The sequence below is a fragment of the Chaetura pelagica genome, unplaced genomic scaffold (assembly GCF_000747805.2).
Source record: "Chaetura pelagica isolate M959 unplaced genomic scaffold, ChaPel_1.0 scaffold142, whole genome shotgun sequence".
Taxonomy (NCBI): domain Eukaryota; kingdom Metazoa; phylum Chordata; class Aves; order Apodiformes; family Apodidae; genus Chaetura; species Chaetura pelagica.
In genome coordinates this window covers 1,001,423-1,016,728 of record NW_009952973.1, presented here as the reverse complement: position 1 = coordinate 1,016,728, position 15,306 = coordinate 1,001,423, and the positions used below count along the sequence as shown (strand labels likewise).

The 15,306-nt window shown below is 38.6% G+C and overlaps 1 protein-coding gene across 1 annotated transcript in view; it reads left to right on the top strand.

The window, feature by feature from the left end:
* TNKS (tankyrase, TRF1-interacting ankyrin-related ADP-ribose polymerase) overlaps nt 1-15,306 on the top strand; it is a 120,345-nt gene that overhangs the window by 90,813 nt on the left and 14,226 nt on the right. Inside the window, exons 10-17 of the mRNA XM_009995973.1 lie at nt 99-190; nt 289-367; nt 5,648-5,819; nt 8,386-8,465; nt 9,420-9,565; nt 10,536-10,701; nt 13,082-13,301; nt 13,576-13,685. Of these exons, the coding sequence (XP_009994275.1) occupies nt 99-190; nt 289-367; nt 5,648-5,819; nt 8,386-8,465; nt 9,420-9,565; nt 10,536-10,701; nt 13,082-13,301; nt 13,576-13,685 (1,065 nt within the window). The remainder of the gene's footprint in view (nt 1-98; nt 191-288; nt 368-5,647; nt 5,820-8,385; nt 8,466-9,419; nt 9,566-10,535; nt 10,702-13,081; nt 13,302-13,575; nt 13,686-15,306) is intronic.

Sequence of the window (15,306 nt, the reverse complement as noted above, 5' to 3'; positions counted from 1 at the left end):
CAGATGTTCAGCAGAATAACTGGGAGTTAAAGTCACAGATCTTAAAGCACTTTGTCATCTGTGTAGTTGAAATATAATTTATATTTACTCTTTTGCAGCACTGTGCTGTCGCCGCTGTGCATCCCAAGCGGAAGCAAGTTACAGAACTATTGCTCAGGAAAGGAGCAAATGTTAATGAGAAAAACAAAGAGTAGGTTTCTGATATTTTTTAATTTTATAAAAGACTCTCATTCCAGGAATGTTAAACTAATATCAACTTTTTTTTTTTTTTTTTTTTTTCCCCCCTAGTTTCATGACACCTTTGCATGTTGCAGCTGAAAAAGCTCATAATGATGTCATGGAAGTTCTGCATAAACATGGAGCAAAGGTAAATATACTTAAATATGTTTTATTTAAGGCAAAAAAGCAAAAAGATGTGTTAGTTTTTATCATAGTTGTTGCTTTTTCTTCTGTTTGCCTTGTGCTTCTTGTCTTAATCTTGAAGCGTGTCTATGCTAAATTAGTACAGGATGTTCAGGAATCCTGTTGGAAAATTAGGTCTTCTCTCCAAGTAACTGAATACAGGGCTTAGGAATTTACCTTATTAGTTTTTAATGAATCTTGCTACAAATTACTAATAAATGTGATTGTCTAGGTAACTCTTTTTGCTCTGTCTTCTTGGCTTGAAAATATCCAATGTCTGAGTTTGCTGACACTAAGTTTAGTAGTCTAATGCTGCACATTCCTTAGCCCCTGCTTGCTTCTTACTCTCTTGGTCAGATTGTTTTGCCATGCCCTTTAGGTACTGATAGGTGCTGACCAAAGTAATTTGTGACCCTGTGGTGAAACTTGCTTAGAAACACAGCAAGTTCTTAGTTAGAGAAAAATATAACTTTATATGGGATGTTTTTAGGCCTCTTTCAGAAGTATTTCAGAATGATCTTTCTCTAAGATTTAGCAACAAACTTGACATTCATGGTAATAATATACTTGGTTACTTTTCTCAGAAAGTCTTCCTGATGGATACTTTATGTGCACTGTTTAAAGTATAAAGCGTCTTTTTTTTTTTTTTTGCTCTTAAGGAGGCTCACATTACTTTTTGAGCCTTCATTTAGGTAGCTAGAAACCAAGAAGTATACCTCTTATAACAATCTAGTCTGTCAAGCTTGACATGCTAGAGGTTGCGAGTAATGTAATTTATGTCAGTTATTAATTGAAATAAGTAGAATTTGGGGAAAAAATAAACACATTTGTGGAAAAACCACATGAAAGAGAATCAATGGGACACACAGAATAAAAACAGGGCCTAGTTACCAGTGAAACAGTAAGAATTAGACAAATTAGACCAGATTCCAATTAAAGAACACACCCCAAGTAGTCAACAGCCCAGCTTTGAGACAGGCCTGCAGGACTCCTGCAAGACAGATGAAAGGGTTGGAAAGGAGCACTCCCCACAGCCTTGAGCACTGGGGAAAAAGCACACTGAGTAATTGAAATCACTGTGTTTGCATATTAATGAGTTATTAGCATACTAAAATACACACCTACAGGCTAGAGGGACCCCTACTAACAAGCCCCTTACTTTTTAGGCATGTGGAGTGAAATTCTTGAGCTTTGCCACTTTAAATGGAAGCAAGGGATTAGTTAACCAATCATGTGTGCCAATGATTGAATGATGTTCTTTCTAATGTTTTTGGGTATAAAAACTTGTGTTTTGGAAAACTGAGCTTGCTTTGTGGAATACCACCCTGTTCCCTTTTCTGCACAGAACTGGATATTAAAGCAAATATCTCAACTCTGTGTGTGGATTGGCTTCTTGCACAATGGGTGACAAACACCCCATCCAGAACAACATAATTGTGTGCATAGTTAATACTACCTCTTTTCATTTTGAAACAATTAATTGTAATTTATAAACATGAATGAGAGCTCATTGCTGTCACATTATACAGGTGGTGTCCTTATTGATGATGGTAGCAGAAACAGCTTCATTCTGCTCTTCTAGAAGGACCTGGCTTTGTGGATCTTTGCACAGTATAATTATTTCTGTGTGTTGGAGTAGCATGTTGCCAGCCTTTCATGATTATGGATTTGACAACTGTCACCATCTATCTAGACACACAGAACAGACTTATGTGGTCTAGAGTGACATTATTGTGTAATAAGTTTCAGGTAGAGGTATAATTTTCTCAAGAAAGTATAAGCATAAAAAAATTAAATTTCCTTTCAGAAATGCAGCAGTTTCTGGGCCACGATGGTTAGCAATGTGAAGAGCTACGTGATCTGTGGCAATTGTGTGATTCAGTTTTTCTTACTGCTTGGACATCCAAACTTAGTGACATAAATCTTATGCTTTTATGCAAATGGACAACTGTGGAACATATGGCTGAATCATTTAGGAGCTTTCACAGTGAAACAAGATTTAGAGGTTTATTTTGGTTTTTTTTTTCTTCTGACAGCTTGAAATGGCCACCAGTTTCTCTTCCTATCTTTCTTACTGTTAGTGATGCACAATGACACAAGGCATACTACAAGTTGTCTGCAGAAGAAATGCAGCAGGAGAGTAGTCAGATGTTTGCATTGTGGAGGGATGGTGGTCCTGGTACTGGAATGCCTCCCACAGCACAAGATTCATATGTGATTTTAGATGTGCATCTTCTAGAAAGATCTCTCAGAGAAAATTGCAGTGTTTGGAAGCTGTTGCATTTTGTGCCGCTGCAGTGTCAAGGAGTAGTAGGATATTTAGGGCATTTGATGCCAACATAAAGCTGATATGCTTATGATGTCTTGCAAAAGAAGTCTCCTGAACAGATCCCAGCTGTTGGGCTGCCACAAGAATATTCCCTGGCTGCCAAGGGAATATTGCTGTAGCTGCGTATGCTGCTCCAAAACAGCAGCAGAGCAGGGAGGAAAAATCTCTCCAGTGTCTGATGATACACGACCATTTTGATTTCTCTACTGCAAATATCCGGGGTGGGGAAGAGGAGATGGAAAGGGTAAAAGGAAAAACAGAAGGAATTCTGAAAAGGGAAATACTATATGGGATGGTATATTTCTATGAAAACCTCTTCTTAAAAAGACTTTTCATTTGATGACTGCATTCTGCTTTTATGTTGTGATTTGAGCAGCAGAGTGACTGCTTTCATGCTAAAAGAGTAAGAATCCAGAACCAGTGTGCTGTGGAATAAAAGCTGTCAGATCTGTATTTTTAACTCCTTGCAGGAAACTCATGTGTAAAGTAATTCAGAGCTGCAGCCTTCTAATTTCAGACTTCTTATAAAGGGGACTAGTTTAATATTTCTCTTTTTACTACTGCAGCTGGAACAGTCTTCCTTCTGAACACACAAGTAAGGCAGAACACCTTGGATAATTTACAGTTTGTCAAATAGAGTTTAAATTTTAGCTTTGAATTTGAAAGGGCATAGTACTAGACAGGCATGTGTCTTACCAGGTTTGATTTTTATGAGAGTTTAATCTCAGTTTGTATTTCAATTTGCAATGCATAAATTGATTTTCATTTTGAAATAAATCCTGTTGCCTTCAGCGTTAGTGCAGTACATTCTTGGTCTGGTTTTAGACAAGTGCTGTGTGATTGGTGAGAGTCAGTCTGCCTTAAAGTGAGCATGTTCCCCATGAAATTTCCCTGCAAAGCTGAATTCTGCTAGTAAGGCAAAGAACAACTTCATCTAGTGTGTACATCCCTCTGTTAGCTACAGCCCTTGTTGTCCCAGAAGCAAGCAAGTATTTCTTCAAATGGCTGGCATTCTTCTGACACAAGAACAGATTGTTGGCAAAGATAATTGTTTGGAGGTGAAAGGAGACCTGCATAAGACATGTGAGATATTGGATCTGATGACTCTGCCAGTGTTCTTTTCAAATGAATATTAACATTTTTTCCAGGTGCACAGTCAGTATCAGTTGTGCAATGTGAATACCTTGCTGCTGTTCTTCAACAATTCGTTCAGTACAGGAATGTTTAACACATGAATTCAGTGTTACAGATTATGTTCCTCTTTGTTGTGTGAATGGAGGGTTAACAGCTATGTCCAGAATCCACAAGTCTTACTCCATTCTGCCTTTGCAATCACTAAAGCTGTAGAGCCCCAGACTTCTGTTTTTCTCTGTGCCCTTATCAGTGGTGAGAGGTATCTGGTGTCCTGAAACAGATGAGGATCATCATATGAACAAAATGATGGATTTGGGGCATTCAGCATCTAGTTAATATGTATGATAGCAGTACGTTTTCATTTAAAACGAAACTTTTAGGGAAATCTCATTAGAGTGGCATGAGCTGAGTACAGCTAGAAGAAAGCAGAACTGTTCTCCTGTACATCTTCCTGCAAGAGAGGTTTGTGATCTAAAAAAATCCTGTTTTGCCAGCCTGTAGAATTGTTCAGGGATATAGAAGAATTTCAGACAATATTGAATCACTCTCAGCTTTAACTATGTGGCAGTTCTTTGTTCTTTCCTGTGGATTGATTTATTTTGTATTGTAGGTATTTTTCTTTCTTTTTCTTTTATTTATTTTTCCTTTTTTTTTTTTTTAACCCTATCTGATAGTAGATATTTTCTACATAGTTACCTCCCTAATTTGATTTCATTTAGTCACAGAATATGCATCTTACCTAAAATGTTTTCTCACTAGTTACATGAAAAGGTAGTAGGATTTGTAGGCTGCATTTTAGGTGAGAAATTACAAGCAAAATCTTTGTTCACTGCCTCCTCAAAGATTTTGAGAAGGTAAGAAGGTGGTTATGTGCAATAACAGAGTCTTATTATGCATGCAGTTCGCAGCCTACAGTCTGTAGGCTTGGAAACAGATAACAAGTTGTGAGTTGCTTGCAGAGAATACAGACTAGTTCTGTATTTCATAAAGTGGTAAAAAATATCTTCTTTAAAAATTATTTTAATGAGGTTTGGAGGTTTTTTTCTGCTTTTAAAGCCCTATTATTCCCTTCCTTGCTCTGATAGTGAATTCATGGAGATGCTTTCAGTTATTCAGATACTCTCTTAGATCTTGACAGGCAGACAGGTTTCCATTAGATTGTACTCTTTGAAAGCAATATTTCATTTCACCTGTTTATTCAGTCTTGTTTTGGGTAGAATTATGTACAGTTATACCTAACCTTTCTGTAAAAGTACAAAAAGTGAGAAGAACATGGACTGTTTGCATCCACTTTCTTCCCCCCCTTCATTGAATTCTTAATCAAACATACTTGTTTTGCTTTAAGTCTTGCTAATGAGTAATATTCCCTCTCTGAGGATGATATATGGTCATTTCCTTAAAGCTGGAAGATTTTTTTTAATCATCTTGTTAATTATTTGCCTCGTTCTCATCTCCCATGAGAGGTTTGCTTTTCGTACACAAGGTTGATCTTCATTGAATTTGTCTAAAGCTTGGGTTTGGGGATCCTGTGTTTTCTGTTAGCCATGCAAACAAGTAACCTGTGTTGTTGAAAGACAGGAAAGCATTGTGGTAAAATTATCTTTATGTTGGAGTGTTTACCTGTTTTGTCATTTGATTTTGTTTAGTTCCAATGCAGAGGGATGGACTGATAAATTTGTGTGCTGGGAAATTTTTGTTAGTGCTTCTCTTATTAAGGGCAGGGAGAGGTGTAGGCTTTTAATTATAATGGTGTTTTATTTGATGTTGCTGCTGATTTTTCAGATGAATGCACTGGACACACTTGGTCAAACAGCGCTGCACAGGGCTGCGTTAGCAGGTCACTTGCAGACCTGCCGGCTCTTGCTGAGTTACGGCTCTGATCCCTCCATCATCTCTTTGCAAGGCTTCACAGCAGCACAGATGGGAAATGAAGCAGTGCAACAGATTCTAAGTGGTGCGTAAAGATGAAGGCTTGTGTGTTTGAACTCCAGCTTTTCCTTTGCTTTACAGCTGTCTTATTTCTCTTTCAATCCAAGAGGCGCCCAGTAGTAGACATCCCCTCCCATCTGTTAGTGTGTGTACGCAGTAGGTGTGTATCTACAGTATGTACGGCGTGATACTTTGCAGAAGAAAACCACAACAAAACAAAAAAAGCCCCACACAATCTAGTGGTTGTGTGCAAATCTGGAAGAAAATAAACATCTTGTGGATTTGGAGCATGCTGCTCTACAGGGAGATTTTAGGAAGGCAGACGTGGGGAGTTTCAAGGTATTTTGGTACCAAGTTCCAAGGTAACTAGGGTATTGCTGAACGTGTGGAAGCCCTTTTCCTCTCAGCCAGCCAGCCAGTTAGGCACTCTGTACTCAGGCAGTCACAAGCAGAGGTTTCCTGGCAGAAACCTACTGGTAGTTGCTAAACCATTTGGACTTTTATTTCAAATCTCTTGTTTGTCCAGCAGAGAGAGATTTTATTGTTAAAGTACTCTGGATACTGCTTAGATAACATAGTGTATGTATCTGGCATTAGAAAGGTAAGTAGATGTTTGAAGAGAGTGCCCCTGTTTTTCCTGTAAGTGCTTGAGGGTTTGTTTCCTCATATCAGTTTTGAATTTTTGCGAGCAGGGAGAGGAATAATTGCATCAGTAGCTACTACAGAGCAAGTAACTTACCTTACATTTGGATATGCATGTACTCAAAGAAAGGCAGATATCCAGATAGATGAGAAGACCCACAGCAGCTTCAAACTTCATTTCCTTCAGTGTTCTCAACAAAGTTGCCTTACAACTGGCAAAATAAAAGGGGCATTTTACAACAGTGCAAGGAGGGACTATTTTGTGTACCCTCTCCTGAGACGTAGCTGGTCACACAGTAGCATTTACTGTTTAAAGTATGCATATGATTCTGTTTGTGTTTTGAGAGAAGAACATTTGCCGTGAGTCAGGAGAAAGTAAGTATCTCCCCCGCCGTAGAAGGGGAGAAGGAGTAGAAAAGAACAGGAGTTTAATTAAAAAAAAAAAAGTCAACTGGAAACACTCATTTTATTTTGAATTCAAAATGCATTTTCACAATTTACTTTTTCTAGGAAAACTAATTTTAGATTTTGCTTTTCATTTGGGAGGCAGCAGCCTTTCTCTTACATCCATGAAAGTGTTCAAGACTGACAGATTCAAAAGCTGAAAAAATGCATCTGGTATAGGGTTGTTGACACTTTTTCTTTCAAAGCTAGTAAATGAATGCTGACTTTATTAACAAAACATTACTGCTTGTTCATTTTTATAAGGTTGGGTTAAAGAAATAAATGATTTTTAAATTTTGAGGGGGTTGGGTTAAAGAAATAAATGATTTTTAAATGATTTTTTATGGGGATTGCTATTTGACTCATGAGTTCACAGCTTAAAATATTTTCCATAGTACCAGCTCTCTACATTTTAAAAAGTCTTTTAAAGTATTTTTGATGGAGTTGTGTGCCCATCTAGAATGAGCTTAGCCTGTTACTGCACTTTGACTTTCTTACAGCATTCTTATGAAGGATTGAAACGCCAAGTTCACCTTGCCCAATTTGTTTTGCCCTAGGCAGTCATTTCTATAACTGATCAGCAAAATGCTGCCAAAACTTTTATTCCATAAATCCCTGAGTTTAAGAGGAGTGGCTTCAACAATAGAAAGAAATTTCTATTAAAAAATGAAGTGATCAAGATTGTCTTTTCAGCTCCTTTTTGAGTAATACTGAGGAGCTTCAGAGACATCTAATCCACTGCTCCTTTCCTGGTACTTCTTCCTCTTCCCTCAGTGCATGTTTGCTTTCTCACAGCCATATTCCTAATGAGAAGCAGGGTACAAAAGGGGTTTGAGGCCAAAAACCTGTCATTTTCTCACAGTCATTTAAATTGGAAAAAAGGTATCTCCCTAAAGGTCTTGTTTTAATAATTATGTCATTTTTCTGATTCTGTTTTTAACCACTCCATGTTTATAAGAAGGGACAAATCTCATTGTTGCTGTGAAGGGCTGTATACAACTGCAGCACCATAGAGCAGGCAGTCACCATGTAGCCAGAACCATCTTAGAAATCCCATCCCCTTCTGACTACTTCCTAGTATGAGACATATGACAAGTGCAGAGTGCAAAGGTTGTAGTTCTGCTGCTGAATTGAGCACTGTTAATCCTGACTGTTTGTACACTGGGTTTGATGAAATTTTTGAGAGGTGCTTTTCATCTTCAGCAAAACTCTGAATCTGTCCCATTGAGCATGTAGATTGGGTCATTTTTGTAGAAATGATCATTTTTACCCTACACAGGATTAGCAAATAGTTGACATTCCATTTGGCAGAATAATGTCAGCTTGAGAGTCTAAATCTGAGTGGCTCCTTATTCAGCTGTGTAGGCAATATGAACTTGGAACATCAAAACTCCAGCTGCATTTTTATAAATGACAGAAGACTTATTTTTTCCTCAGTTTGAGAAATACATTGAGCACAAGTTAATGTAACCTAATGATCCTAAAAAAGCTTTTTCCCTATATAGAAAGTACACCTGTGCGCACATCTGATGTGGATTATCGGTTGTTAGAAGCATCCAAAGCTGGAGACTTGGAAACTGTGAAGGTAGGTTTGAGCAATTTGTGTTTATTTTCCACTTTGTATTGCTGTGCAAGGCTCGTAGAAGCCTTTGCTATGGGAGTTAAGTAGTGCCCAGTGGATGGTAAATCATAAAATATGGGAAGGCAAAATACCTTTTTTTCTTCCTAGGTAGTAGTGCATTCAAGATGTGCTGAGGTGTTTTCTCCTGAGTTTTTGGCTGTTTATTCTTTGAACTGGACCCTTTGATCCTCAGAACCACAGTTTAGTTGAAACAAGTCTCAGGTCTGTGATTCAATCAGAAAGTAAGAAAGCAAGTGTGTTAACAGGTAGCAGACTTCCCATTTTTAAGCCATCCTTAATCTGAAGGTGAAGGGTCACGCCATGGAATCCCAGCATCACAGGAAAGTCTGATCTTGTCTTAGATACTTGGTCTATGGGTAAAATAGATGACAGACAGATTGTTCTGCATGCATTCTCACTTAAGCCTCAACATGATACAGATTAGTATTCAAATAGTAGCAGTTTCATGCACTAGCAGCTCCTTTGGCTGCTAAGCTCAATATTCCTAGATTTCTGAGGACAGCATAAGCTGGAAATGGATATCTGGAAAAATATCTGGAGACAGTTACATGGCCTTGAACCTGGTGCTTGATGATTTAGAGGCTCATGCTTTCTAATATATTGGGAATGTCTTCATACTCCTTGCATCATTTAAGTCTGGTTTGTTATAGAAGTACTTCCAGCCATAACTTTAGAGCAGCTGTTTTTATTTAACTTTGCCTAAGTAGAAAGAAATTACCTGAAACTTAACTTCTACAATTTTTTATACAATAATTAAAGGATCAAATTTTGTTTAGGGCTGATAGTTTGGGGTTTTTCTTTTGGGTGTTTTTGTTGTTGACTTTTTTGCTTGGTTTGTGGTTTATGTGGTTGTTTTAGTTCTGTCCTAGATTTTGGGTTCTTCTTTTGTCTTTGCAGCAACTTTGCAGCCCTCAGAATGTGAACTGTAGAGATTTGGAAGGCCGGCACTCAACGCCACTGCACTTTGCTGCAGGATATAACCGCGTATCAGTGGTGGAGTATCTCTTGCACCATGGGGCAGATGTGCATGCCAAAGATAAAGGGTACATTTCATTCCATAATCTGCTCTGCTGTATTCTGTTGCTGTGAGACTTCCACCCCTCTGTCCATTTTGTTTCGGATTTCAGTGACCACCGTGTTTTTCTCTTGAAAATTAATCTCTTCTCTTGTATGTCACTATAGGGAGATTTGTAGACCATTAAGGCACATTTTGCTTTCTGGAAAAGGCATTGTCAAGTACATATTGGGCACTGTAATGCATGAACTTCGTCTTCCCCCTTTTGCCCATTCTGGAATCTTTGTTGTGCTTAAAAAAAGCAGGCTTAAAGTTATTTCAGGTGATCTAAAATTAGTTTTTAATTGCATGGGGTAAAGTACCAGGATTATCTCTAGTAATTTTTCTTTTTCTGTTACTTAGCTTTTATTATCAAGTTAGTTACTTATTCAGTTAAATTATACAAAATGTTTACAGGTTTTTGCTTTATTTGCAAAATAATAATGTAGAATAAAGTGATTATGTTTGATCTATCACTCCAATATATTGGTTCAGGTTGGGAGATAATTAATTTCCAGTCCTAAAACCTTTCCAATACTGAATTTTCAGGCTCTCCCTGAAAGAAATGTTTGGGTATCTTTCTGTATTTACCAGGTCTCCATTGCTTCCTTATAACTGTACTTCAAACACATTGTTTTTTCCAAAATTTGCACTCAAAGTCAGAACATCAGTGATTCTTGCAATTTAGCTTTTGACTGTCATTAACAGCATGGAAGTTACTTGCTGGTGGAAGTACTAACATTGTGCTTGCTAAGTATTTAAGTCTCATGGATGAGAACTGAAGGAAAACAATGAAGTTTTAATTGATGTTTTAATAGCAGGGAAATAAAGCCATGGAAATTGGAAAGACTGAAAGATACCAATATTGTCTAGAAGTGGGAGTTTTATCTGCTGAAACTTTGTGTGATTGAATACTGGATTTTATTTTCTATAGCTATTAATACTTTCTCTTTGATTAGTGGCTTAGTACCTCTGCACAATGCCTGTTCTTATGGACACTATGAAGTGGCTGAACTCCTAGTGAGGCATGGAGCTTCTGTCAACGTGGCAGACCTGTGGAAATTCACTCCTCTACATGAAGCAGCAGCAAAAGGAAAATACGAAATCTGCAAGCTGCTTTTGAAAGTATGTGATCTAGAGTTCTTAGATGTCTTTAAATGTGTATGTGTTTACTTTTTGTGAAGATTAATTGATTCAATGCTACTTGCATTCAGTGAGTTCTTTAAGGTGTCTTTGAATCTATTTTCATCTTAAAATGGTCAAATGGTTTTTTGTGTCGTGTCAGTTCACTTACAAAGAATCGCAGTACAGTTACTCTTTTCAAATTCATTTAGTAATACTATTAGCCAAGTAGGACAAGACTCTCAAACTGGAAAACGCAGCTGAATGTGTGTAAAAAAAAAAATAAAAAATCTACCTTGCTTATCCCTTTCTACAACAGTTACTGCATTTAAGTAAACCTTGTAAATATTTATGCAAGAGTGTCCATAATGGTGTCTGGCATGTGAGAAATTTAAAACTGTTAATGTATAATTTATCAAGCTCCTGGAGGAAATGCATATTAATTTACTGTGTAATGAATAGTCATAATTAGTGGAAGAAACTGTAAAAAGCATGAGGTAATGCCAGCATGTTTCCAGTGAGAATTACGAGTTTTGAGAGACTTATTAACATAAAGTCATATCCTGCCATTGGAGGGTAAAAGAGGGTGCTAGAGTAGGATTTCTTTCCAAACCTGTTTCCTGTTTTAGCCGTGCCTATTTCATTTCCCTCTGAAGCACAACATTTCAAATAGGAGTAAGTCAGAATATGAATAGTCTTAAAATGATTAGGCTCTTCCCCATCCACTTCTCTTTTCATTTGCTGCTGCAAAGCCCTGCTGTTTCCCTCCTATCTTTTTAACTATTTCACTTGATTACTCAAACAGCATTCAGAAGGGGGGTAGCACATCAATTGAAACACATCTGCATAGATGTCAGTAGAGTAGGCATGATGATGGCCCTGGTAGTAACAGCTGAATACAGGTGTTAGCTCAAGCTATAATGTCAAAATTTCTCAAGCACAGAGTTGCTTTACAGACACTGGAGGTCTCTAGAGTTTTCTGATCAATCCACTGGGAATGTAGTCAGTTTTTATGTTCAAAAGCATCCTGAATGAATGTATGACAGGAAATAGAAAAGTGCTGAAATGTTTCTGTTTGAAATCACTCTTGCACAAGATCTGAATATACCTTTAAGGTGACACAGTTTTGTAAAGGCTCTGGATGCCCATGGATATGTGCTCACACTGCACTTTGCTCAGGGCTTCTCCTGCTGTCTCTCTTATGCTGGCTGGCAGTGCTGTCAGTTCTGCTGAGCTGTGGATGTTGAGCTTGACTCCTTCTGACTTGTGCTTTTTCTGTTCTGCTTGAAGAAGGAAACAAAAACGTATAGGCATTTTGGAGAGACTTTCTTAATTTCTTTAAAATTATCACCTTTCTTTGTTTCTGTGCTCCATGAGCATTGTGTACTGCTTCCAAATACAAGGCAGTTCATTCCTTCTGCTCTCCCCATCCCCAGCTCATTCCCTGTGGCTCATATTACCACAGCTTTGCTGGCATCCCCAGGGAGAAATGACAGTGTAAACTTGCAGGCAGGAGTTATACCACTGCATTTGATTCTTCTGAAGGGGCCAGCCAATGAACTACAGTGCCAGCAGCTGCATCTGCCTTGTCTGTCTTTTGTTTTTTCCCTCTGCTGCTGAGAGCGAACAGGGAAGGAGCTAACCTCCCACAAAATTTTATCTGGACATGACTCACACCATATGTTCCCTACCTCATCCCATACTCCAGTACTGTGTTCTTATCACTGGCTGATCTGCATGTTTTATCAGCACAGATAGACTCCAAGAGTTATCCAAATCCACTTTATCCACATTCCCACCAAAATGTTGTCTTCACTGCTTTCCAAGGACCTGTAGGCTGCCTAAGGTGGTACTGTTGTCTATTGGAAAGTGTGGAAATGGGTATTTTTCTGATTCCCTTCTGAAACAAATGCCTTTCAACAGCAGAGTGGCATTTCATGAAACTTGGGATCTGGCTTCACTAGCTCAGAAAGGTGTATTAAGGAAACGCCTCTGCCAGACAGTTGGGGAAGGACTGGCTGGCAAGGTATTTATTTGCAGTTGTCTTCAGCACCTGCTGTGAGAGCAGTGTACAGCTTTATGTAGGATGTGCTCCTGAGCCTGTCTCAGTTGCCAGCAGGGCAGTGGGAGCTCTTGCAGGGGGCTGCCATTCTCGCCTATGGTGTTGAGATTCACACAGCTCAGCTGTGTTGCAGACAAGTGCTTTAGGCCTATGACTCCTGGATTTTTTTCTCATGTGCCTGCTAACCTATACAGTTGTTACTTCTTGATGGCAAGTCAGCAAAATCCTCCTCCCCTACCTTGTGCCACAAAACAGTGACACGCTTACATGCAGTGCTCTATTCATGGTTGTGACAGTAACATTCCTTTTTGATCTTTGCAGCATGGAGCTGATCCAACAAAAAAGAATCGAGATGGGAACACTCCTCTAGATTTAGTGAAAGAAGGAGACACAGATATCCAGGACTTACTGCGAGGAGATGCTGCCTTGCTAGATGCTGCCAAGAAAGGGTGCCTGGCACGAGTGCAGAAGCTATGTACTCAAGAAAATATCAATTGCAGAGACACCCAGGGAAGAAATTCAACACCGCTACATCTTGCAGGTGGGTGACTCACCAGATTTTGAAGGCTTGTATATGTGTGATAGGGCTACAGGGGTTAATCACTAAATCACTAATTGGTATAGTAAGAGTTTCACAGAGGATTGTCCTGTACAGAGAGTTGTTAACTGTGGCAGCTATATTTCAGGAGGGAACAGTTACTAGGGAGAGAGAAGCTTTTGAAGTCAAAATAATTATTTTAGCTTTTCTGTCTAATAATTTTTATTTATTTTAGCTCTCCTAATATCTAATTTCTTTTCCTGTGCCTTTTCTACAGCTGGGTACAACAATTTGGAAGTAGCTGAGTACCTTCTTGAGCATGGTGCTGATGTTAATGCCCAGGACAAAGGAGGATTAATCCCACTACACAATGCAGCATCCTATGGGGTAGGTGCAGGCATTCTTGCCATGATTAGATCAACAAGAAACTCCTTAAAGTCATACCTGAAGCCAGTTATTTTGCAGCTGTCTTGCTGTGAACGTAGTTAAGGTTTTGATGGCATGAGAAGTTGTTGGGCTTAGTTGCTGCTGTGAGTCCTGTTTGCAGTCCTACAGATCCAGATAAGACACAGATTCAGGGGTGCTGTAGCAGTTAAAGGCTGTGGTTTGGGAAGATCACTAGAACATAGCTTTTATGCAGGCAAGCAGATGCACAACATTGAACAGTGTTAAATTTGGGGTTACATTTGAACAGTGTTAAATTTAAACAGAAAAGACCTCAAGTTGTCACTGAAAGACTTGGGTGGAAAGGAGGGAACTGTGTTCACCTTGTTTTTAAGGAAAACATATCAAGGAAACTCAGCCTGCATCATTTGCACTGCTTCTCCCAGTGTCCTAAAGAGCAAAAAGCTCTAAATGCAGCTGAAAGTTTAGAAATGCAACACAAGATTATATTACGATACTGAGTCCTAATACCAAGGCATGTTGTTTATCAACATTTGCCATAAACATTAAATTCCTAGGACCTTACTTAGATCTGGAAATATATTCTGTTACAAAGATTGTTTTCTTTCTTCTCGAGCAGTTGAAAACCACCCTTTTACGCGAAGGCAAAACATTCTTTGTTAACACGGGAATGTTAGAGATTGGTTCAAGCTGATTATCACTTCTAAAAATCATCATGCCCATCTAATCTGGTTGTCTTACTTTTTTCTAGGAAAAGTTAATGAGGCAGTGTTTGGTGCTTTTCCATCGGCCTGTTTAGTTAGGAGTTGCTGTATACCTTCCCTGTGGCACCCCACACTTCCCTCTGGATAGGTAGAGAGGAGTACTGGTTTACACAAGTTCATAGCTGGCATGTTTCACAGATTCAACCTTTTCCTCAGAAAGTATTTATTTTCAGTTTTCCCACTCAGTGCTTCATTCCTGTCCTTCAGTAGCATTTCATGTGGCAGAAAGGTCACAGGAACATCAATTGCTTTAGAAGTTTGGAAGAGAGGAAGAACAAGGTCAGCAGTCTTTTCAAACCACACTTTTTCGTAGAGCAAGCCCTTTTATTAGAGCTGCTGAGAGTCACTTAATTGCCATTAAGAGGAAGAATATAAAATCCATTGGCAAGTCTGCACTTCTACGTATAATTTTAGTGTTTCGTGCTCCTACCTACTAATTTTGACTACTTGCTTTTTTATTTCTTAGGTGTATTGCACAATTTTACAGACTAGAGGCAGCCAAACATTTTAAATGCCAGTTTTCTGTTACCTTATTTAAATTTGGGGGACTTAAAAAATGAGATATTGATGGAAGTATGGGGTTGTAGGATCATGACTTTTTACAGCCCATATAAAGCAGTTTTCCTCTTGACATTCCTAATGTGTTTTACCAGTTACAGTTCACTCATAAAATATGACTGGAGGAAAAACAAATTTGTGCTGCCAGGGATATGTTCAAAGTCTTGCAAGGAATTGCAAGAAAGAAAGTAAGTACAATGAAGACTCTCTGTACAGGCATTTAAGCAGTGGCTCAGTTGAACAACACATTTATCTTTAGAGCTTCTAGTATCGTATCTCGA